The sequence below is a fragment of the Castanea sativa genome, chromosome 12, assembly GCF_040712315.1.
Source record: "Castanea sativa cultivar Marrone di Chiusa Pesio chromosome 12, ASM4071231v1".
NCBI classification, from domain to species: Eukaryota; Viridiplantae; Streptophyta; class Magnoliopsida; order Fagales; family Fagaceae; genus Castanea; species Castanea sativa.
Genome location: NC_134024.1, coordinates 31,135,156 through 31,159,260, shown reverse-complemented (window position 1 = coordinate 31,159,260; position 24,105 = coordinate 31,135,156). Strand labels below are relative to the sequence as shown.

The 24,105-nt window shown below is 36.6% G+C and overlaps 2 protein-coding genes across 2 annotated transcripts; one reads left to right on the top strand and one right to left on the bottom strand.

Annotated features, from left to right (window-relative positions):
• The first annotated feature begins 2,848 nt into the window (after positions 1–2,848).
• On the top strand, positions 2,849–8,546 carry LOC142618579 (gamma-glutamylcyclotransferase 2-3). The gene is made up of 8 exons (XM_075791522.1): positions 2,849–3,208; positions 3,295–3,371; positions 5,003–5,056; positions 6,929–6,985; positions 7,068–7,108; positions 7,199–7,270; positions 7,864–7,943; positions 8,039–8,546. The coding sequence occupies exons 1-8, from the start codon at positions 3,106–3,108 to the stop codon at positions 8,116–8,118; spliced, it is 564 nt and encodes a 187-aa protein (XP_075647637.1). The 5' UTR covers positions 2,849–3,105; the 3' UTR covers positions 8,119–8,546.
• Positions 8,547–10,094: 1,548 nt separating this feature from the next.
• On the bottom strand, positions 10,095–22,600 carry LOC142619388 (uncharacterized). The gene is made up of 9 exons (XM_075792478.1): positions 22,311–22,600; positions 19,272–19,377; positions 14,791–15,092; positions 14,484–14,589; positions 14,017–14,394; positions 13,857–13,933; positions 13,655–13,779; positions 11,328–11,759; positions 10,095–10,541 (listed from the first exon to the last, which is right to left on the bottom strand). Exons 1-9 carry the CDS (start codon positions 22,454–22,456, stop codon positions 10,522–10,524), a joined length of 1,692 nt encoding a protein of 563 aa, XP_075648593.1. The 5' UTR covers positions 22,457–22,600; the 3' UTR covers positions 10,095–10,521.
• Between the last annotated feature and the right edge of the window lie 1,505 nt (positions 22,601–24,105).

Sequence of the window (24,105 nt, the reverse complement as noted above, 5' to 3'; positions counted from 1 at the left end):
GTACATCTTCCTTGACTTGGATGACTGCGCTGTCGAGTTTCCTCCTATAATTACCCTTATTTCTCCTAGTGGGGGACGTGATGATTCTTCCACCTTGGCCTTCATTTTCTCATCTCTTTGGTCTCATCCAAGGAAGTTCCTCAGTTTTCCTTATCTAATGAGATTTTCTATCTGCTGCTTCAAGTCAAAACACTCGTCTGTATCATGCCCATGGTCCCTGTGAAAGCGGCAGTACTTGCTCCTATTACACTTGTTGGGGTCTCCCTTCATTTTATCCGGCCACTTCAACGTCGGATCATCCTTGATTTGCATAAGAATCTGCTCTAGTGGCATAGTCAGGGGCGTGTATTGCTGATTCCTCGCGGAGGAACTGGCCTTCTTACCATCCTTATCTTTCCTCTCGTCTGCCCGAACTTTCTTTGGACAAGGTCCTTGATCCGAATAACGATGGTGACCCACTTCCGAGCGTTCTGCCCTTTTTCTTTTCTTGGCCATGATAGCGTCCTCAGCATTCATAAAATTCTGGGCCAATGATCTGTGGTTCCTGCTCGTAGAGCTTATGAATGAACAAGTTAGAATTGACCCCATTGTGGAAAGTGGCCAGTAATAACTTGTCATCCATCTCATCCATCGTCAAGGCCTCCCTATTAAACCGGGTGATAAAGGATCGCAAACTCTCATTTTCCCCTTGCTCTATGGTCAGTAGACTAGAGGAGGAACGCTTGTGACGTTGTCCTCCAATGAAATTGTTGACAAACAACTTACTCAACTCTTCAAATAATCCCACCGAGTTTGGGGGTATCTTACCGAACCACACTCGCGCTGGTCTCTTAAGTGTGGTGGGAAAAGCTCTACACATAATCTCGTCCGGGACTCCTTATAGGTGCATGGTTGTCTTGAAAGTTGCAATATGATCACAAGGGTCGCGATTTCCATCATACGAGTCCAGAGAAGGCATTTTTAATTTTGGAGGTAGGGGGTGACTGCTGATGGAAGCCGTGAAAGGGGAGTCCGTTCGGTGAACCATATCATCCACTGGGTTCACTCGCCTCATGTTTTCCCTCATTTCATCCATGGCTTTTCTCATCTGGTCCATCTCTTTTTCCAAGTGTGGCACCCTTCTTGAAGCGGTACCCCTTGTTTGATCTTCGGACTCGACGTTTTCTCCTCCACCTTCCTCACTCGGTGCCCGTCTATCCGCGTGCCCATCTTGGCGCTGCCTCTTGAGATTGATCTCCCTATTCAACTCCTCGTTTTGATGTGTCAGTTCTGCCATAGCGGCGGCCATGGATTTTATATGTTGAATGGAAGGCGGTTGCATGACAGGCGCTGACTTGCGATCACGAAGGGGGTTGCTAGAAGCATCCCTACTCTCCTGGTGGCTTGGGCTTGTAGCCCTTGATCTTGTTCGAACCATTCAGCCTTTTGTCTGGGAAAGACTAATCCTTGACAACGAAAACACAGTCGAATGAAAAGAACAGTGAACAGTGCTCGTTTGTTTTTTTTCTTTATCTTATTTCCCACAAACGGCGCCAACTGATGATGTGAGGAAAATCAGTAGGCTGGATGCTCCGGATTTGAAAGGACCACTCGCTCTCTAATGGCCTGAAAAACAAAAGAAAACGATCAAAGGTGACCGGGATCGCCGGCCAAGAACCCTCCGATGGTAAAGTCAGTTTTCTCTCTATATCTTTGGAGTTCCAATTTCTTGGGAAAATGTGCAACGTACCTTCCATTGGCCTAAATGGCTGTTTATATAGTGTCTTGGGGGCAGTTATTGAAATTGTAACCTCCCCTGAATTTCTGGAGGTCCGGGGTTCTTGGATAACTCCCATAACCACCTGACAGTTACATTTTCTCACACAACGGTCATCGGAAGTTATGCGTGTATTATGGAATGGTAAAATGTGCTTAATAATTCTAAGTGTAAAAGCCTCGTCCATGAGTCTTTACGTGGACGAGTCCTCTCGGGATGGGTTGTGCACGTCCTTTGGACGAGGGATGTAGCTTCGCTATCACCCAAGGACGGCCTTGTCTGTTATCCTCGTCTTGATGATAACTCCTGGACGGCTGTCGAGGCGATAACCGTCTAGGGATGGTCTGAGCGTTTTTATCCCTCATCAGAAATAATACAAGAGCAAATCATACAATAGTGTAGTTTCTTAATCAATTTAAGATTTCATAAAATTATTTTAGTTGACCTCACAGGTTCTCATGCATGGTTAGCGACTAGTTACAAAAATTTACAAGGAATATAATTGAAAATTGAAACTTTACAGACCCTGAGGATATTATATTTTTATTGAACTGTGTTATTTTGAATTTGGGTTGAAGTGTATGCACTTCTTTTGGAGTGTAAAAAACTTATTTCTAGATAGATATTATATTTTTGTTAAATTATATTAATTTGAATGTAGGTTGAAAACTTGAAGTATATGCACAACTTTGGGGATGTAAAAGAAAATTATTTATAGATAGATATTATATTTAATATTATGCAGGTTGAAATGGATTATGTTACATCCATATCAACCCAACACGACATATTTATTAAGCGTGTCAAGTGGGTTGAGTTGGGTCAGGTCAACCCGCCTTATTAACAAGTCGGGTTAGGGTTGAAGGATCACGACACGATTATTAAATATGTTAGATTCAGGTTAAGTCATTTAGTCAAATACTCCTACCTCGACACGACACGAATCCAACTAGCTAACCCGAATTGACACGGTATACATCCCGTCCAAACAATGATATTAACCAAACCACCCCTTCGGCTAGTTCGTATTCGAAGCCCAACAAAGCCCGCAGGCCTAACCGTATTTGTTAAAAACATTTTCTCTACAAGTACAACTCTGCTGTCTGCATTGGTATTGTATTGATAGCAAACACGAACTCCTCATCTTCTCTTGTCCTCTGTAAAAAAAAAGTCTGTACCTTTGCTCTACCAAACTCAATCAAACAAACTATCATCTGTCTCTCTCTCCTATTGTCCACTATTTCTTGGAGACTTGGAGAGAGAGAGAAAGCAAGCAGAGAGACAAAGAGTTTGTATTATAACTTTTAAGGACTTTTGGAAAGCAAAGGAATTAAGTGAGACTTTGAGAGATGTGGGTGTTTGGTTATGGTTCTCTCATATGGAAAGCTGGGTTTAACTACGACCAGCGCCTCGTTGGTTTCATCAAAGACTATCGCCGTGTCTTTTATCAAGGTCCCGTCTTTCACTTTCTCTCTCCCATGTATATGTAGACTCTTCCATTTTGTTGATATTTGGTTTTGTGGGTTATTGTTATTTAGGTAGTACTGACCACAGAGGGACAGTCGATTATCCAGGAAGAACTGTGACATTGGAGCCTGCTGAAGGGGAAGTTTGTGTAAGTCCACATTATTCAATTATCATTTCCAAGTGGGTCTATTACTTGAACAATTTTAGTCATTTTTCAATTATGCAGTTGTTATTTATTCAACCTTAAAGTGAAAGCTATATATTTTTGCGGTATCCTGCAATTGCATTGTAGAATATGTATATGGAAAAAAGAACCCATTTTTAATTGTCCTTAATTGATGGATTGTAATTCATATTTCAATTATTTATTTGGGCAATGCAGATATTTAGTCGAACAAATGAATGATACAAGATGGTGGAAATCAGAGTTGTATCATGGTTAAGTTCTTTGCCCCAAATTTTGTGAATAACCTTAGAAGTATCATGTAATAGGATTTAGATGTAAGTTGTGTTAAGAAGGGAGGTTGTCTCCTGTCCTGGATTGTCTAGGTAAACTGTTGCATGAGTGGGGATTTTGGGAACCGCGACATGGACGAAGCAAAACTTGTTAAATTGCTGTAGGTGCTTTGGGTGTAGGGAGGTGAGAGTTAGCAACATCTCATTTGGTCTAGCTCAAGTGACTCGTCCTCCCCTTGAAAGAGGGAGGTGGAAGGTGAGGTCGTGGATATGGGAACTGCAACATGGACGAAGCAAAACTTTTTAAATTGCTGTAGGTGCTTTGGGTGTAGAGAGGTGAGAGTTAGCAACATCACATTTGGTCTAGCTCAAGTGACTCCTCCTCCCCTTGAAAGAGCGAGCTGGAAGGTGAGGTCGTGGAGTTGGGAATTGCAACATGGACAAAGCAAAACTTTTTAAATGGCTGTAGGTGCTTTGGGTGTAGGGAGGTAAGAGTTAGTAACATCACGTTTGGTCTAGCTCAAGTGACTTCTCCTCCCCTTGGGAACTGCAACATGGACGAAGCAAAACTTTTTAAATTGCTGTAGGTGCTTTGGGTGTAGGGAGGTGAGAGTTAGTAACATCACGTTTGGTCTAGCTCAAGTGACTCCTCCTCCCCTTGAAAGAGCGAGGTGGAAGGTGAGGTCATGGATTCAAGACCACCCACTAGGTGTGTGCGTAACTCTAATATAAAATAAAAAAATGGTTTTGGTCTTCTTTTTTTTTTTTTTTAGTTTCAGTCAGTTGTTTATCAAAGAAATTTTTTGACATCTTAATAAGTTTATATATTTCTGTTTAATTTGTATGCAAACTTTTAATCATGTTAACAAAGAATAGGTTATCTCAGTTGAATGAGGGAAAACAATTTAACAATATTCACTAAAATCATAATTCTACATTTTTGCTTCTGAAAGGGAGGCACCCAACTAGGAATAAGCTGTCTGTTGTCAGAGAAAAAAAACAGCTTCCAGCTGTTCATCAATGGTAAAGAGAATATAGAAGTTGCCCTACTGTTCAACTTAGTGAGTTACTTATATCCTAGTGAAAATAAAATTATTATTTTGGCAGATGGGGGAGACAAAAAATAGGGAACTACTTAATATTTTTATTATTTGGAATTTCTTTGATAAAGGAGCAACCAATGTCCACTTAAAATTTATTCTTATATGCAATATTATAGTTTTGTTCTTGATTTCAATATATAAGTTCTTTATAATGAATTTCAAGTTATCAAACAAGACAAATATGTGAAGTGGATAAATTCTTGATTTTGCGAGGTCATAGTGGGGAGCTGCCTACAAGGTCTCTAAGAAGGAAGATCAAGAAGTTGCACTAACAGTATGTTTCTTGAAGTATACTATTCAAACTTTCATATTGTTTGTGCTACTAATAAATCTTTAAAAAATTTCTTCATTTTACTTGTTTGTTCTATTAGTGACCATCACCTGGCTTTCTCATTCAAATGCTTAATTAAATATAATACACAGTTGCTGCTTCATATACAGAGTACTCTTCTGATTCTTAATGTTATTTTCTAGCATTTCTTATTTTCATTGTAATTGTGCAATTTGGTTAATTGGTTAAAAATATTTTTGGGAGATTTACTAAAAGTTTACTCTTCCATCTTCATTACTATTATTGATTTGCTAAATTGCTTGCTTCATATGGGAAATCCGACACCCCCCCCCCCCTTCCCACCCCTCTTGCTCTCCTCTTCGTCTTTCTCAGCCACAACCATGTGGCACTCCTCATTGTGATAGCACCCAGGTCCTTACTCTCAGGAGCCATGGAGAATATCCACGTTCCACTCCATGCACTGCATACTATGAATATATGACTAACTGAAGTTAGACTGGTAATAAGAGTTTTTGAGCTGTAACTATGACTAAGCTTGTATATATTTCTCCATGCCTGTTTATATGAGCAAAAAAAAAAATGATCTGTAAGCCATTGGCATGGAGTTGTAAGCAGGGAAATGAGAGTTCTGAGTTTTTATAGTTGACTGAGAACCTGCTTATTACTTTGAGCACTTGATCCGGAATTCAGGTCATTTTCACACACATACAGTTATTCATTTCCGCTCCTAATTAGAGGGTTGTGCATGGTATGCTATTATGATAGTGGCCCCATATGGAACATTCTTCTCCATTTATCTTTTTTCTCTTTGGCATGGGCCCCAAGGAGCTGTTGGGGAAATATGTAGCCAACTCCTTAAGTTTGCCATCGATCTCCACCCCTCCCCTCTGACAGAGTGAACTCATCTCTCTCTAACACATTAATATTATGAGGTAATGCCCTCAAATATGTGAAGTAGACAAATTCATGATTTTGCGAGGTCATAGTGGGGAGCATGCAATCCAACCTACCATTCATTTCTGCTTGCACTCAATCATATCCATCACAGGATAGTTGTACAAGTCCATTTAGGTCAGCTTCTATATTTATATACAGTTGGAGATACTGAGTAATTTGACCATTCCCATAAAAGCTATTATGTAATGCTGTTATTGCCTTTTCAAGCATTATCTGCTGAATGATGTAGACACATCATCTTCGATGCAAAAATGCATACATAAGTTATAAATTACGAATGTTCTCATATTATCTCGATATTTACAACTTTATACATCTAATAGGCACCATCCCTTTTATTTTCATATAATTATTTCCTGGTTTATAGTCATCAACCCCCTTGGTATTTTACCTCTTTAGACCACCCTTGTAACTTGCTGTATTAGCTCTCCTCACTGTAATTAAAAATTACAAGCCCCTCACTATACCAATCCATGTTTTACTCATTTAGGGTAAGGCTTCTTGCAAAAATCCTACTTATTTCTTACAGCATGCTGGTGTTGTGCTGCACCATATTTGAGTGCTGTCAATAAGGCATGTGAATGAATCACAAAAAAGCCATATTTGAGTGCTGTCAATAAGGCATGTGAATGAATCACAATTTTTTGTGATCGACATACATGCTCTGTGAAAAAATTATATTTATTTTGTAGCTCACAAAACACTTCATCACCCAAGAGAATTGAAGATGTTTCAACTACTTATCAATAGGTCCTTCTCATTTGTCATGTTGCTAATCAATTTTTAGGCTTGGGAAGATATGCTAACAAGTTTTGCGAACTCATTTTTCAGTCCAAATTTCATATGCAGCCCACAGTTAATACTTTTTAATGGAATTCTTTTGATGTTATAACACAGTATCTTGAAGTGAGGGAGAAACAGTACGACCAGAAGGCTTATCTTGATTTCTTCACTGTAAGTTCTAAATTCTAGTATTTGGTGTCAGAATTGTAATGAACTTATTCATTATATTAGTTAAACTACTGAAATGTTTTAGGAACCTACTGCTACGAGTCCAGCTGTTTCTGGAATAATGGTGTAAGTGTTGAAAACCACCAATAACTTCATACATCTTTATACTTGTTGGATTGCCACAAGCCAACCAGTTCAAAATTGAACATTTTCTAGGTACATTGCATCTCCAGACAAGAAGCTTAACAGGAATTACTTGGGACCTGCTTCTCTTGAAGATATTGCCAAGTATGCATGTTTTGTCTATACAATTTAGTTCTGCTTTATCTGTAAAAGAAAACTTTGCACCAACATCTTAAATCCAAGTACTGTGGCCCATCTAAATTTTATGTATGAAGCACCCTATTTTCTTTGTCTTACTGACAATTTAGAAAATTAAGCAGTGATATATTTTACATCATTTAGGGCCCGTTTGGATTGGGAGGAGAGGGAGGGGGAAAAGAAGTAATTAGAGTAGAGTTAACTGAAAATAGGCTAACTTTTGACCAACTTTACTTTACTCTACTCTACTTGCCCTTTCTTCCCCTCAATTCAAATGGACCATTAATTTCATTATTTCATACTGCATTGTTAGAATTCCGGATAATCTGTGTATTGTTGAAGATGACTTTTTTGCCTGAGTGATATTGATTGCCATAATCATATTTGTGATGCTTTCTCATTGACCATACAAGAGGACTTTTTGGCCATATTGATATTGGTTGCCCTACTCATATTTGCGATGCCTTTTCATTGACCGTACATCCATTGTCCCCTCTTCCTTTTTTTCTGCATGCCCAGTTATTCTACTAGTCCAATGATCCCTGATTCTCAATTTGCAGACAAATCGTTCATGCTGAAGGCCCTTCGGGACCCAATAGAGATTACCTTTTCCAACTTGAAAAGGCTCTTCTGCAAATTGGTAATGTTCTTATATTCCCTTTAAAATTTTTTATTGTATTAGTTTTTCCCTCTTGAACTAGGAACAGTTTTTCTTTCTCAAAATTTTTGCCACAGGATGCATAGACAAACATGTAATGGATCTTGCAAATGAAGTGAGGGGTATCCTTTCCCAGGGGGAACTGACTGCTTCATGATGTCATGATAATTGGCAAAAAGGTTTTATGAATTGGAGCAATCTTCAGGATTATCTGTTGAAGATACTGAACATTTTTATTTGATAAGTTGAGAATCACTTCTTACATTTAGTTTAAAGGCGCCTGTATTGTGAAACCATCATTCTCATTGTAAACCCTTGTTAATATTGGGTTTCTATGCCAATTTCAAGAGCTATGCCAAGTGTTAACCTCCTGAGACTCCATTGTAGCATGAGCATGAACTTCCACCAAAACCAAGGTCCCTCATGTAACGGTCATGCATACCCTGGCGCTTCTACATTCCTTTGTAGCCAATTGTTGTAAGACTCGATCTTATACTTGACTGTAATGTTTCACAGGATATGTTGTATTGAAGTCCAATCTTTGCTGAATTTGCATTGCTAAATTCAGTATTGTTGATGATTTTACATGCTGAGAATATGCATCTTACTCGGCCTCTTCTCCAAAATTCAAGCATGCCTAGAGCACCATAGTTTTGGATTTACTTTATCCAACCATATGTTATTTGCAGTTAATTGGAGCCAATGGTTCAAAAAGTTTGGGATTCAATTAAGTTCATATTTTTAAACCAATTCATATAGTTCAATGAAGCAGCAAGCTTCTTCAATTTGACCAGAAAATCCCCGATTGTAACACTACAAAAGCACTAAAGCAAAAGTAAATCATGCTATTTTTTTTTTTTTTTTATAAATTGGCATTAATGAAACTTTTTCTATTATTATTAATTCCTCAATACCAAAAGTAAATCATGCTGTTCTGAATTTGGGGATCTGATCAAACAATTCTTTTTAAGCTGATATAGCTTGTCCCTTGGCATCACCTATTTGTAGTTCAGTGCAAAACATGCCCAAATAACAAGATCAGCTGTTAAACAAAAATACTACTCGGAGGTCAGACCTCTTCTGCACAAGTAACCAGATGTTGTCGATCTAGGGTAATTCTCCTTAAAATAATTAGGTTAATATACTTCTGATTCCAGAAATAAGAATTTATTTCTATTTTAGTCCCTCTAATTTAACAAGTTCGGTTTTAGTCCTTGAAATATTTAAAAAGTAGTAAAAATTTACTTATTTCAACATGCCATCATCGAGAACCAACCAACCAAAATCACCTATCACTGACCACAAGCCAAGCCAAAACCCAAATCACCCATTGCCAAGTAGGCATAGCCAAGAGACGATCGATAGCCAGCCACACCCAAATCATCCATCACTATCAACCATCAAAGACCCAACCCAAATCACTAGTCAACAAGAAAACAATACAGCCAAGCCATAACAATATCTCAACCCATCAACTACTTGACTGGCAGCCAAGACCTACTTAAATCTTACGCATAAAGCAACTTCAACAGAAACGTCGTAATACAAATCAATCAGAAAAACAGACTTCAAATCCACCAGTTCAAAAGTTTCTAGATAGTCACTTAAAACGTGAATATACATCACACAAATCTAACCAAGCTAATGAAAAAAGGGAAGATTGACAGAGCTCAACTGAGAGGAAAATCAAAAGAAAACCACAAATCTATGCGCACATTTTTTTTTCACATGCTTAGCACCTTAAGAGAAAAGGAGCACATTAGATAAAATATGCCACCTTAGCATGTCGATCTTCACATAAGCAGAAAATTAGGCACAAGTAAAAATACAAAAACAAAATTACAGTTTCCTTTATAAATATTTTAAGAATGAAAACTATATATTTTAAATTTAAGGGACCAAAACCAAACTTGCCTCAACCAAAAATATAAGTCACTCACCAAATTGTTATAGGTGGGACTCACAAAAAAGGCCATCAATGTTGAACTACTTTTCTCTAGCCACATCCAACTCATTCAGGAACCTTTGTAGTCTTGACCTAAATTATAGGTTCGTCCTTCTCCAAATGCCATATATAAAATCCAGTCCTTGAAACGGTTTTGCAGAAATTAAATTAACAAAGAACCAACAGCACAAATCTAACATCGGGTTGTCCAAATCCTACAATTGACTCAAAATGGCATAATGTTCACCCAATCAGTATCAACAAATGATATGGAGTGAGCTTTTCTGGGTGGTAAGGAAAAAAAAAGGCTCACCACAAGCTTTTGCCACATATTATTCTAAATATAACATACATCAACATACAAAACTTAGGATAGATAACTAATATGATAACTACACTACTTTCTCAGGCCAAGGATACCCCCTTATGAGTCACTAACACAACTGTAATAAAATCCTAATTGGCAAAGCTGAATGCAAATTCTCCATGAAAGACTAACATTGCCACGCCCAAATGAAATTATAGGGAAAAAAAAGAAGAGTAAATTACACTGTTGATAATCTAATTGTTCAGCCTTCTGCTGTCAGGAATCTTGCAAGTTCGCTTATTAAGAACTTAATCACTGTCATCATCATCTGCACATAAGGGTATAGATTAAGTTAGTGAATTGGAATAGCAGATTAAAACAGTGCAACTTAGAAACTACAGAAACTATTAAACATGTGACATAGCATTGTGTACTTCCACACATGCTTAGATATTATAGTAAATGCAGTTTTTCAAATGCATCAATATGATGTCATCTCATATTCAGAACCAGAAATAAATAAATCCCATACTGCATTCAGTAGCTTTTCTCAGGGTAAGAACAAAGAATGCATCCTGTATTTCACTGATTACCAAATCCACGCCATATATATCAAATCTCCTTTTTCTTCTTCATCCTTTTTTTTCTTGATTAATTTTCCTCTACAGCACCTCAACCCGTTAGCTGACTTAGGGCACAGATTTTTAATCATTTATCAATTAGCGTACTAGGGTGGCACCCCTTTATTGTGCATTTTAATGAATTACTAAATAAGATAAAATAAAAACCAATGGTAAGGTCATGTAAAAATTTGCCAACACAACTTTTCTTTGAGGACCAAAAACAACAAATTCAGTACAGTAATATATAATACTTAAAAAAAATTAAGTTTTATAATCAAATGGGTTTGTCATAAATACAATTAGTTCTTATCACAAATCGGATGCTGCAAATTATACCGCTTTGTATGCAATCATAAACAACAAACTGACTAGAATTTTAGCAGAAGCAATGCCAATCACAGAACCCACATTACCATAACCCTTCAGGCCATTTATATTTCGTAGCAGCTGATTTAACCAAACATCAAGAAAAAGGGAGCTTAATAACTTACCTTCATTAAACTCTTCACTCTCACTGTCGTCGTTGTCATCATCATCTTCTTCTTCTTCTTCTTCCTCTTCTTCTTCTTCCTCCTCTTCTTCTTCTTTGTCATCTTCGACCTTCTCTTTGTCAGCATCTTCTACTACCTTCTCTTTGTCAGCATCTTCTACTACCTTCTCTTTGTCAGCATCTTCTACATTCTCTTTGTCAGTATCTTCTACCTTCTCTTTGTCAGCATCTTTCACGTCATCACCATCACTTTTAACTGGTATTTTGGGCTTTCGAGGAGCTATCTTTGGAGAAGCTATCTTTGGAGGAGCTATCCTTGGAGGAGGTATAAAACTGGTTGTGGATCTTCTACGTGAACTTTGTACAATATTACTCATGTCAATTCCCTCAAGTTCTTTTGCTCTTTCCTTGCTCTTTCTCACTTCTTTGATTTCTGAGCATAAGAAACCATATCATCAATCCTTGTATCCAACCGGATGCAGTATGGCATATTTTGGTGCGTGATTCCTTGCACTGCCATGCAACACTGGAAAAAGTTTAGCTCCAAACGTTGGAGCTATCTTCCTCCAACCATTATGTGGAGATTGAAAAGACCATCCATGTATATAGTTTGTCACGACTTTTTTAATGAGTCATGTGACTTGTTTAAATAATACACATAGATATTATTATAAATCACCACATAGTGTATTGGATGAGATAGCTCCAAACTGGTTTGAAGCTAAACTTTGTCCTATGACACCCTCAGACCTTACCTAAAAGGGTGGACTCATAACCAAATTCAAGGAAGAATTATCCCCACAATATAATACTTTCCAATGGTATTTAAAGTAGAAATTATTTGGAATTACTTTTTCTGTAATAATCAAAGCAAACAAAATCACTTTTCTTGCCATTATTGGGAATCTTAGATTTTAGTAAACTCTGAAGGTGTTGCTTTTTTAAAATCAATATTCTTGGATTGTTTGTTAGTCTATTGTTCTGTTGTTGGATTGAATGATGTAAGTACAAGTATAAATTGATTGGGTGAGTTTTTAATAACTAATGTCCAGTTTGTGGTTTTAAATCCCATGTTGAAATAATAGAGGTTTACCATATTTCTTAATTTAAAAAATTAGGTGTAGTGCTGTCTATCGGGTATTTTCTGTACCGGTAGTAGTTAAAAATCTATGATAAACGACATAGAGTGCCTCTAGAAGCATCAGATGGCTTAAATGAAAGCTAGTTAATGTGGCTTTAGTTTAATCAGGTTCTCAACATTGCATAATTTATTATTGTTTGGTGCATTAAATCCATCAGGGATATAGTCTGGTACCTAGCAGAAATTTAGAAAAATCTATAAAAACAAGATTCATAGCCATCCCCAAAATTTGAGATTAAGGCTAAATGGATTGGGCTAGAGCTCTACAATTGTTTGATTTTTTTTCCTTGTTAGAATTTCTCAAGCACTGTAATTTGAGAGGCTGATTATGTCGTTTCCTTTGTATACCCCCTTTATACTTGGAAGTTTTTGTTAATAAAGTTTTGTTACTTCTCAAAAAAAAAAAAGTTGGGGATTTAGGCTTGTTATTGTTGTTGCTGTTGTTGTTGTATGAAAACAAGTTGGTATTGAAAAATTAATGGGAACCAGTATGCATGCATTCTGAGTGTGCTTGTAAAATTTCAAGTAATTTAAGGACCTCTAAAGGGTTCAAAAAAAATTTGTAGTGGTGCTGAGCTACAGAGAATAATGTATTAATCACCTTGAAAAGTCTGAACTTCGTAGATTTTTTTTTGAGACTAGGTTTAATGGATTTAGCCATCAATAGGGGTGGCTCCTGTTGATGGAAAGATGAAACAAAGTAGCTTTAGATGGTTTGGTCATGTGCAAAGGAGAGAGATAATATACCAGTGAGGAGTGATTTGATTCAAGTCAAGGGAACAAAACAGGTAGAAGACCTAAAATCAAATTGGTAGAAGTACTAAAAACTAACATGTTAAGTAAAGAGATGATAAAGGGTATGCTTTTGAAATCATAAATTGGCAAATGTGACCAACTTCAATTTAGTTTGTTAAATATCCATAGATGACTCCAAATTTTTGGCCTAAAGCTTTGTTGCTGTTGGTATATGGATTAAGAATAGAATGGTAAATGTGGCCTACTTCAATCTAGTTTGTTGAATATCCATAGACAAATCTATAACCTTCTAGAACATCTTTTTCCTTCTTTCACTAGGTTTCTAAAACATCTTTCAGAAGCATACCACATCAACTCAATAAGCATATAAGTTATTCACAGTTGAAGATCAAGGGATCACCACCAAACATAAGCTAAATTACAATTCATACCTTTTTCTGAAGGATTTGCAGATAATCCTTCTCTAGATAGTATTTGCTCTAACTCCTTTATCAGCTGGGCCTCACGTTCATTCTCAGGCACCTGCTTTACTTTCTTGTAAATTGATGGTGGAACGCTGCAAAAGAGACGATGTTAAGACACCAAACTTGACAAAGATCTAGTCTCATAACAAGTGAGTCAAATAAGAAAAACCTCATTCCACAAGATTTGATAACTGATTTCAAATGCTCCACGCGTTTCCCATATGCGGGAGTTGAAACTTCTTTCTTCTGAATTTCAAAACAAAAAAAAAAGTTACTCAACAATGGATCTATTATTTGATCATTAGGAGCAGAAAAATACAAAAGATAACCTTCACAGGTTTCTCAGCAGATGGTTCAGAGTGGCCATCTTCAGAAGCATCTCCACCATCTTCTGCATCACTATTTTCCTCTGATACTGTTTTCGCACTCTTCCTCTGATTCTTGCTAGATATGTTGCTCTCCTTTGCAGGCCTCTTCCGTTTTTTAGCATCAGAGTTTTGCATCTTTCCTTTTGGAACATTTTTCTTTCTAGGTTTCACTTCTTCCACTTCCTCTTCCTCTTCTTCCTCATCACCCTCACTATCTGAGGAATCAGAATTCTCTTCGCTGCTGACCCTTTTGGATGCTTTGCTGTGGGAATTTTTCTTAACATTTTTCGTGACATTAGTTGCCGGTTTTTTTCCAGAAACTTCATGAGATTCTAACGCCTGATAAAAAAACAAAGACAGTGAGAACAAGGTTAGACTGTATGAGGTACTTCCAAGAAATTAACAACGCTATAACAAATTTTACTTACCTCATCTAATTGCTGACTTACAAACTCCTTATAGGTGTCAAGCGTATATTTCACAAGTTTAAGATCCTCCTCCAAAAGTCGGCGAAGTCCAGCCATTGTAATTTTCCTGAAAATGAAAGTGAAGAGTGATGAGTACTTCTACTCACCTGACACTTACGAAAATAAAAGGCAACAAATAATAATAAATAAATAAATAAATGAACACAAGGCCATATCATAAGGGGAAAAGAAAATCAATTTAGTATGTGATAGATATAAAAGTACATTAATGCGATAGACCAAAAATTTGCAGAATGAGGAAACATACTCAGAATTAGCTTTGACATAAGCAGCTCTTTTTCTAATAGCTTTCTTTATCATAACCTTGCTTAGAACTTCTTTATTTTTGCTGTCATTAGTTTTCTCACTTTCAGATTTGGCTGCTTTATGTTCTGTCAGAAGGCCCATAACTGGCGAGTCTCCCATTTTCTCCTCATCTTCAGAGTCCTTTACATCTTTCTTTGACTTAAGTCCCATAGATGACTCTACCACTGCTCCTCTAGTAACGCCTTTTTCCCCCATATCCCCAGAAGTCTTTGAGTCATTATCATCATCAGCACCATCTAAGCACTAGCATTTAGAAAAGAAAACATTTATCCAATCATGGACAAGATAACTTGTTTAGACACCCAGTAACAACAATCAGAATTCATACAAATCTGTCTGAAAGCATCTAAAATTTGATGCATTGAAACTATCACATAGGAAAGGAAAATATGCAATTTTCAAACAAGATTATCCAAGAAGCAATCTAAAAGTAAAACCCAACAGGCCCACTGGTCCATCAGAATCTGACACTAGCTGACTAGTCTTTATTTATGTCGCATATTGCTTTTTTTGTTATGTTAAATTTTATGGAAAAAAGCTGATTTCTTAATTATTTACATGGTTGTGGGACCAGCAATTGACTTCCAATGTTCTTGAAGGGGAAAGATTAGAGATGTATGCATAATCAAGGGCTAATTGTACAACTGCTAAAGGTCAAGTATAAATTAAGGCTTGTGTTACTTCGGTCCGTTTTTCAGTCTTGGTAAATGGTTCCCCTAAAGGATTTTTTGGTAGTTCTCGTGGATTGAGACAATGGAATCCATTATCCCCACTCTTGTTTCTTCTGATAATGGAGGTTTTGAGTAGACTTTTGAAGAAGACAGAGGAGTGTAGTCTTATTCGGGGTTTTCAAGTGGGTTCTGTGAACTCGATTGGTGTGCGTATCTCCCATCTGTTATTTGCTGATAATAATATCTTATTTTGTGATGCCTCTAGGGAACAGCTACTGTCCATAAGGTTGGTGTTGTCTTGTTTTTAGGCCTTTACGGGTTTGAAGGTCAATGTTGGGAAAAGTGAGATTGTCCCTGTTGGGAAGGTGAATAATCTAGATGCATTGGCTAATATTCTTCAATGTAGAGTGGGCAGTTTGCCTATGAAATATTTGGGGATGCCGTTGGGGACTTCTTTTAAGACAGCTTCGATTTGGAATCCTATTTTGGAGAAGATGGAGAAGAAGCTATCTGGTTGGAAGCGTCTCTATTTATCTAAGGGTGGTAGGCTCATGTTACTAAAGAGTACCCTTTCAAGCCTCCCAACGTACTTTTTATCTCTTTTTACTATTCCTAAATATGTGGCTGCTAGATTGGAAAGTATTCAAAGGAACTTTCTTTTGGATTCTTTTGAGGGGAGTTTCAAAAATCCTTTGGTGGCTCGGGAAAAGGTGTGTCTACCCGTCGAGATGGGTGGTTTGGGGATAAGAAATGTGGTGTCTCTTAATCAAGCTTTATTAGGGAAATGGTTGTGGAGATATGGTCATGAAGTTTCCCATCTTTGGCGGCAAGTTATCTCCATAAAATACGGTAAGGGTCAAGGGGGGTAGTGTACTAAAGTGTGCAGGAGGACTCATGGGTGTGGACTTTGGAGAAGCATTAATGGAGGGTGGGAGAGCTTCTCTACGCATCCGTCCTTTGTAGTGGGCGAAGGCACTCGTATCCACTTTTGGAATGATAGGTGGATTGGTGATAATACTCTAAAAGATCTCTATCCTGAGCTCTATGTGTGTTCAGCAGTCAAGGATGTTTGTATCTCTGAGGTTTTGTGAATTCCAAAAGGGGGTACTGTTAGAGTATGGGATTTAAGGTTTTATAGAGCTTTTGAAGATTGGGAACTAGCTGCATCCTATTCTTTCCTCTGGCTTATCCAAACTCGTATTCCTCGGGGTGATAGGAGTGATACTCTTGGCTGGCGGCTAAAAGGGGATGGTAAGTTTGACATCCGGTCTTATTACCATGCGATTTGGAGTGCTTCGAATTTTTTGTTTCCTTGAAAAGGTGTTTGGAAACTAAAGATTCCTAGGCGAGTGGCGTTCTTTTTGTGGACAACTGCACATGGTCAGATCCTCACTTTGGATAATCTAATGCTTAGGGGTCACTCGTTGGCTACTTGGTGTTGTATGTGTTGTTGTGATGGGGAGTCGGTAAACCACCTTCTTCTTCATTATTTAGTTACTCATTCCCTATGGACTTTTATGCTTCAGGTTTTTGGTATCCATTGGGTTATGCCAGGTTCAGTGGCGGGTTTGTTATCTTGTTGGCATCAATGGCTTGGGAAACATAATTCGGAAATTTGGAATTTGGTTCCAGGGTGCTTAATGTGAATTGTGTGGTTCGAACGAAATCATCGTTCCTTTGAGGATAATGAGAAGACGTTAGATGAGTTAAAGGTTTTATGCCCACATAGTCTTTTGGAGTGGTCTCGTTGTTGGGGTTTTACTAATTGTTCTTCTCTCTCTGAGTTTATATTTTCCCTTAACTTAGTTTCCTGATTTCTCTTTTAGCTGTGCTGTTTTTTTTTTTTTTTCTTGTTGTTCATCGTCATGAACAACTTGTACTTTTCCTTTTTTTCTCTTTAATAAAAGTTTTCTGATTATCTATAAAAAAAATAAAAAGTCTTTTATGATATCTTTTACAAAATAATCTCAGAAATCCATGTTAGGAATCCTAAGTGGTCTCTTGGACCCGCACACTCAAACGTTAAACTCCCAACTGCAATATTTTTGCTATGTTTGATAATTCTGTTGCTTTATTGTAAAATCTTCCCTCTTAATCCTATTACTGTTTCTATCTGCTGTAAAGATTGGGCCTTTCTGCTACATCAGTTTTTATCCTTTATACCAGTAGATCAAGCTGACACTACGAAGCAGTAGGAAGTGCAGTATTCAATTTATATAAACACTGAGATTGTTAGAGAGCAAGATGAAGACCTCCTTCAGGGTGCTAAATCAAGCAACGTCTCAACCCTCAAGTTCAGAAGGGGGAAAAAAATAAATAATAAAATAAAATAAAATAAAAAGAACTCAAAACCAAAGGCAATTATAATGGTAATCATAGAAAGTTCTTTGCAATGTATGCTTTTATAAGAAGAGAAAATGCTGTAAATGTTCACCATAAACCTTAAATTTAACCTTTCTTAGCCATACAAAAACATACCACAGTAATAAATATTAATAAAGCTATTACAGAACCGTACATGATGATGATAATAAGATTGGGTTGTAGGGTAAATTTTTGCAGTCAAGATGCATTCAGTGAGCGTGCAACTTACAAATCAAATAATAACAATCCCTATTTCTACTGATTGATTTACAGATATATTAACTCAATGGGAATTCTCAACAACTTTATCTTACAAATATTTCTCAAATTACATAATAATTTTTATCAGTCATTAGAGGTTTCAATAAATGTCTCAAAAACTACAATCAAGCTTTAAGAGGATTATCATGCACAGATGCCTCAAAGATTGATCTCCTAGCTATCCATAAGTGATACAAATAAAAAGGCTTGAGTGAAGGTCAAGGGCTGGGAGAGTTCGCTTCTTCTTCCATTCTGGAATTTATGGATCCTTGAAATTTTAGATCATAGTTTTTTGCCTATTGTATACTTGCATACTAGGATTCACGTCTTTTTATCATAAAAGTCTCTGGTATTCACATCCCCCCCCCCCCCAGGGCAACCACCACCACCACACACAAACAAAAAAAAGGGGGGATAGAGTGAACTCTGGTTTTGTTCAAGGACTAATACGATTGTATACTTGCATACTAGGATTCACGTCTTTTTATGTGTTGTGTTCTATGATTCTATAGTACACAAATATACAAAGCAAGTCAAAGATGTGCTGATGCAGACTAGAGCAATAACATTATGTTTCCCATCAACTCTTTTTATGAGTTTCTAAGTCATGGTGTAGAATGTGGCTTCCTCTGAAAGTCACATTCATTTTTCAATCGAATGTCAAAACACATAAGTTCTTTTCTTGTTTAGTAGGGTGTGAAATTAAATGTCTAAATGGGAATCATATCAGGCAAAGAGAAAAAGGGACATCATAAAGAGTATGTTCTCTTCATTTTTTGCCTCCACTATTCTGTTCTGCAAAAACTTACATCCATTCTGTTCTGCAAAAGGTGGACATGTAAACAGAGTTTAGACTAATATGATTTTGGGAGTCTGCTTACCTTAAAAGTGAGAAAAACAAATTTTTTTCACAAGTGAGAAAAACAGTTTTTAAATCAATTTTCTTGTGGTGAACCTCATAGTACCTAGTCAGCTATGTTGATTTATAAAAATGGCACGAAATGCACTACCCTACATGAGAACATAATGCAAATTCAAAGGAAAAACATGTTGATTACGGAATGTTCTACCCCAACTATAACATAGATTATAAGCGGATGAAGAGTTCCAAAATTTAAAGAGATACCTTCACCAAACATTGCTTGATGAATCTCTTATGCACATCCAAATCATATGTCTCCAAGCCCAGGTCCTTCTCCAACAATCTTCGTACCCCCTCAAATGTCAAAGAACTGCATTTAAGAGACAGTATGATAAATAATTCAACTTTGAATGACCCCTAGCAGGATCAAGGCCCACTATTCTTACTAGTGTACAAATGAAACAAGTTAAAACAAATAGATTGGTTCCAATTGTGTGCAACATTTTTTTTTATATAAGTAATTTTTTTTGATAGGTAGATAGTGGGGGATGAGGGAGGTAGGGCTTGAACACAAAAATGGGACACCACAAAAGATGCCATTACAACTAGGCTATCACTTGAACCCCCAATTGTATGCAACAAATGAAAGAAGAATTAACAGGATGTGCAATATCAATCAGAAATTGCATTTATAATATCACCAATAACTCAATCGGTAATTCTTGATGTAAGACAAGGCATAATTTTTTTTCTTATTTTATTAAATAAAGGAGAAAGGTCAAATACACAGAGTGGGTATCAAAGCAACTCCTAAAAGATTACACTTTAAAATTTAGAATATCTAAAACTTCAAAAAAAAAAAACAAAACAAAAAAAAATGTAAAACTGACACTGCCTAAAGTAGTCATGCAATTACAATTGTCATGGGAAAAAATTAAGGGTGTGTTTGGTTGAGGTGAAAACAGGGAAGCTGGAAAATAGGGTGGAAAATGACTTTCCACTATTTGGTTGAGAGGGGGAGGGGGAGAGAAAAGTGTTGGGGCCCACAAGTTTTCTCTCCTCCCCCTTCAAAATATAATCCCTCCGAATTGGAGAGAAAATTGGAGTGAAAAGTGAGAAAAAAATTTTGACAAAACTGCCCCCATTTTTCTGTTTTTTTTTTTTTCTCACAGTAACTTTTTTTTTCTTTTGACTTTTCCACAGTTGGTTTTTTTTTTCTCTTTTGACTTTCCACTGTAGTGTTGGTTTTTTTCTTTTTTCTTTTTTCTTTCTTTTGTTTGGTCAGGCGGTGGGTTCTTCTTTTCTTTCTTTTCTTTCTCTTCAATTTTATTTTTATTATTTTTTAAGAAAACACTTTTGGATGATTTCTTATGCTATTTTTTTGAAATGTCCACTTTTATTTATACACAATTTTTTTTTTTTTTAAGTATAATGTATTATTTTCTCTTTTATTTAAGAGGGACATGATGATAAATTTATACAAACCTTATTTTCAACCAAACCAAAAAGTTTTTCATCCCTCTACTTTTCCACCCTCTCAACCAAACACAACTGAGGAAAACTAAAAACTTTTCTATCCTCTCACTTTTCCATCCTCTCTCTATTTTCTATCCTCTCATTTTTTCATCCTCCCAACCAAACGGACCCTAAAGACTTAATAACATGCTGAGCAAGTACAACACCATCAAACAACAAACATCCTACTAGTTTTCTCTCTAGAATGTCCACTCCACACACACAAGAGAACAACATTCCAAATTTTTATAGTCCGCAACCACACTTCCAGTGCCAACATGCAAGCGACTAGATCACTTGAAATTATTAGGGATTCCCATAATTCAGCTTACGCGGTACTCCACACCAATAAAAGCAACCCACCTAATACAAAATTTTACTTTTTTCACATGACTTTTTGAGCTCATCTCATGTTTTTGTATTAGGTGGTTTGTTTTTATTGGTCCGAAGTACAATGTCAGCTATACTCCAGGAATACCTATAACTCCTAAATCACATTATTTTGCACCACCCAAGATATACCAGCAGGGTAAACACAAACGGCCAAATCTCGCTTGCCACCATGTAAATGCACTATTACTGTTCATGTTCCTCTTCCTGCAGTTCCTGAACAGCAAAAAAATTCTCTCTTTAATTCTTCACAATCCCAAAGCAAACTCTTTTCATTATACACTTGAAACCCTAAAACCCCCAAGTCTTCAGCCACCAAATAGCCTATCAAATCAGCCTTAAAATACCAAATACTGTTGCTGCCAATAAATTCCTATAACCTATCATTATCTATTTCACCTTTTTTTCTTTTTTTTATATAATTCAATAGTTACAATAGGGGAGGGGAGATTTGAACCCCTAAATGTCTTCATTGAAAACACTAAGAGGTGCCAGTGGAGCTACAAAGCTCTTGGCCATCACTAGGTTATGCAAACCCCATCTCCCTAAATCACCCCTTTTCACCTTTCAAACCCTATCTCCCTAAGCCTAATTCAATCTACAAATCCAAAACCATTTCCCTCACCATAACAAACTCCAAGACCATAACATTCCCATCCTAAAACCCACAGCAAACACAAATGATTTCCCTAAACTAGCACAAGAAATAGTGATGCTATTGACTAAGCTGTCGCCTCCAAATAACACACCAATGGAGATATACACTCCGATACAAAATTCAACTATTGTGATTTCTGGGTCAATCTCATGTGCACTTGGGTTGTGTCCCTTTTAAGGGCTTTGTTAAGAAAATCCTACTCACCAAAAAATAAAAGGAAAAGAAATTGAACTATTACACAATTTTATTTTATTAAAAAAAAAAAAAAAAAGAGATAGTTTCAACCTACAACATCAACTCCTTGATAATTGCTGTTTATCGTGAGACCCAAATCTCTTATCCACCCACAAGAGATTTCAGCAGTTGAGTTAACCAGAACCCACACAACTAATACAAAATCTTGAGTAGCAATGAAAAAATGCTTATAATTTTGATATCAACAATCATACATATGAGTTAATTGTGCTTGTGCAGCACCCAGAATAAGTCTCCATGACCATGACCATGACCACCTGGACTACAAAGCCTATAACACACAAAACCTGAAATTAAATCAATGCATAAACCAGCACAACTATTATTAAGCTTGTTGTACAAATAATTATAACGAAAAACAGTGTTTCTCGGTCACTAAAGAGAAGAAACTACACCGTTTTGCGCTTAAATTTCCGCTAAATAAAAAAAGCAAACAAGAAATTAGGGCACGAAGTGAGTAAGAGAGAGAGAGAAGCAAGACAAACTCGGATTGTTGTTTGAAGTGAGGGACGCGTGATTGCATAGCGGTTGTAATCAGAGACTCGATATCGAGCGGCAGTTTGTTATAAGCGTCGCTATCTTGCACCACCTCTTCCGCCATTTCCGTCTCTTCACTGAGTTGACGAACCATGCAGCTTCTCTCTCCTCCTTTTTTTTTCTTCTTTTTTTTTTTAATTTTCTCTTAAACCCTTCCCTTCCCTTCCCTTGGAAGTTTGAGTTTGAGTTTGAGTTTGGGAGAGAAAGAAGGGATGTGTCTTACGCTCGCTGATACAGCAAATTACCTGTGCTTTTCATCTTTCTATTTATATCTGGGCCTGGGCCGCTTCATCTCTCTTTTTTAACAACTAATAAACTGGGAATTTTTTTTTTTTTTTAAAGAAATGCCGCGCCCATAACATATTTATATGCTTTTATGCAATAAATTATAAGTGTTAAGTTATTATTAATTCTAATTTATATCTATTACTTAAATTATTTTTTTCTTCATCACGTTATAATTTGTTGCGAAAATATTCTAGTCATAATATTTCTTTTTTTCTAAGCTAAAATGGGAATTGTACTCTTTCAGTTTGACTAAAATTAATCATCAATACCAATATATATATATATATATCATATCATATACTATATATAATAGCGAGAGCTGAGAGAAAGTTGATTCCTACAATTAAGGAGGTGCTACCATGTAGGAAAAGTGGCTATCTAAAATTTAGACACGTTTAAGTTAAAAAAGCGATACACTGCATTGTTTGGCAAGCTATATCACCATTAGACATCAGTGGCATTCCTTTCCGCCCTGAGTATAATAGATGATCCCCGCAAACCCGAAATAGCAGGCCCCTGCTTTAACTGTTGCCCTTTCCCTATAATCATAGTAGAGTCTAGACTATCAGCATCAGTAGCTAGCCTTTTCCGAGAAGGGAGTCCGCTTTTCTCCATCCTCTATTACAGCATAGTTGGAATTGGATAGTTGTAGATAAAATCTTTTCTGGTTCTTGAATATGGCAAAAGCGATAAATTATAATTTTTCGCTACGTTAAAACACTGTTTGGAACCTGTTGGTATAAAAGGAAACTAACCGCTTAAAAATAAAATAAAAAGAAAGATTACTACACGGAGAAAAGAGAAAGAGAGATCTAAGAGAAAAGAGAGACAGAGAAATAAAGAGATAGAGATGGAGTGGCAATGAAATCGAGAGAGAGGCTATGAAGACACGGAGAAAGAAACAGAGAGAGGCAATGAAGACACAGTGAAAGAAATAGAAAAAGAGAAAGGCAATCCTAGGATACGGAGAAAGAAGAGATCGCCTCTCTGTTTTTCTCACTAAGATCGAAGTTTATTCGCCATTTTGATTTTACCAAAGAAAGAAGTAGAAGAAGGAAGATGATACCGACTTTAGAGTCAAAAACGAAAAAAAAGTCCCCTCTGCCCACAAACAAAGCCTCTGATGGGTTCTATTCTTTTTATGATTTTTTTTAGGTAAATTAGATCTGTTATATGCATTCATTTTTTTCAATTTGGTTCTAGGTTTGGATTCAAAAATTAGGGCTAAGGAAATCAGGTTTTAATATGTGACTATTCTTTTTTTTTTAATTTTTTCAATAATAGATTTTTTTTTTCAATTCGTCTATTTTGGAATTAAATCATTCAATTTCAAAAATTAACCGGTTAAAAATCATTCAATTTTTTCAGTAATATGTGACTTTTTTATTTTTTATTTTAGGTTTTATACCCTTTCTTCTTCCGTTTCTTCTTCTTTGCCGTTCACTCTGCCTCTCT

Coding starts and splice junctions, on each gene's coding strand:
- LOC142619388 (XM_075792478.1), bottom strand. CDS start 22,456: ATGGTTCGTCAACTCAGTGAAGAGACGGAAATGGCGGAAGAGGTGGTG. Junction 13,934..14,016: donor CTGCTGAGAAACCTGTGAAG/GTTATCTTTTGT, acceptor TTTGAAATTCAG/AAGAAAGAAGTTTCAACTCC. Junction 10,542..11,327: donor GAGTGAAGAGTTTAATGAAG/GTAAGTTATTAA, acceptor CCTTATGTGCAG/ATGATGATGACAGTGATTAA.
- LOC142618579 (XM_075791522.1), top strand. CDS start 3,106: ATGTGGGTGTTTGGTTATGGTTCTCTCATATGGAAAGCTGGGTTTAAC. Junction 5,057..6,928: donor ATCAAGAAGTTGCACTAACA/GTATGTTTCTTG, acceptor GTTATAACACAG/TATCTTGAAGTGAGGGAGAA. Junction 6,986..7,067: donor CTTATCTTGATTTCTTCACT/GTAAGTTCTAAA, acceptor GAAATGTTTTAG/GAACCTACTGCTACGAGTCC.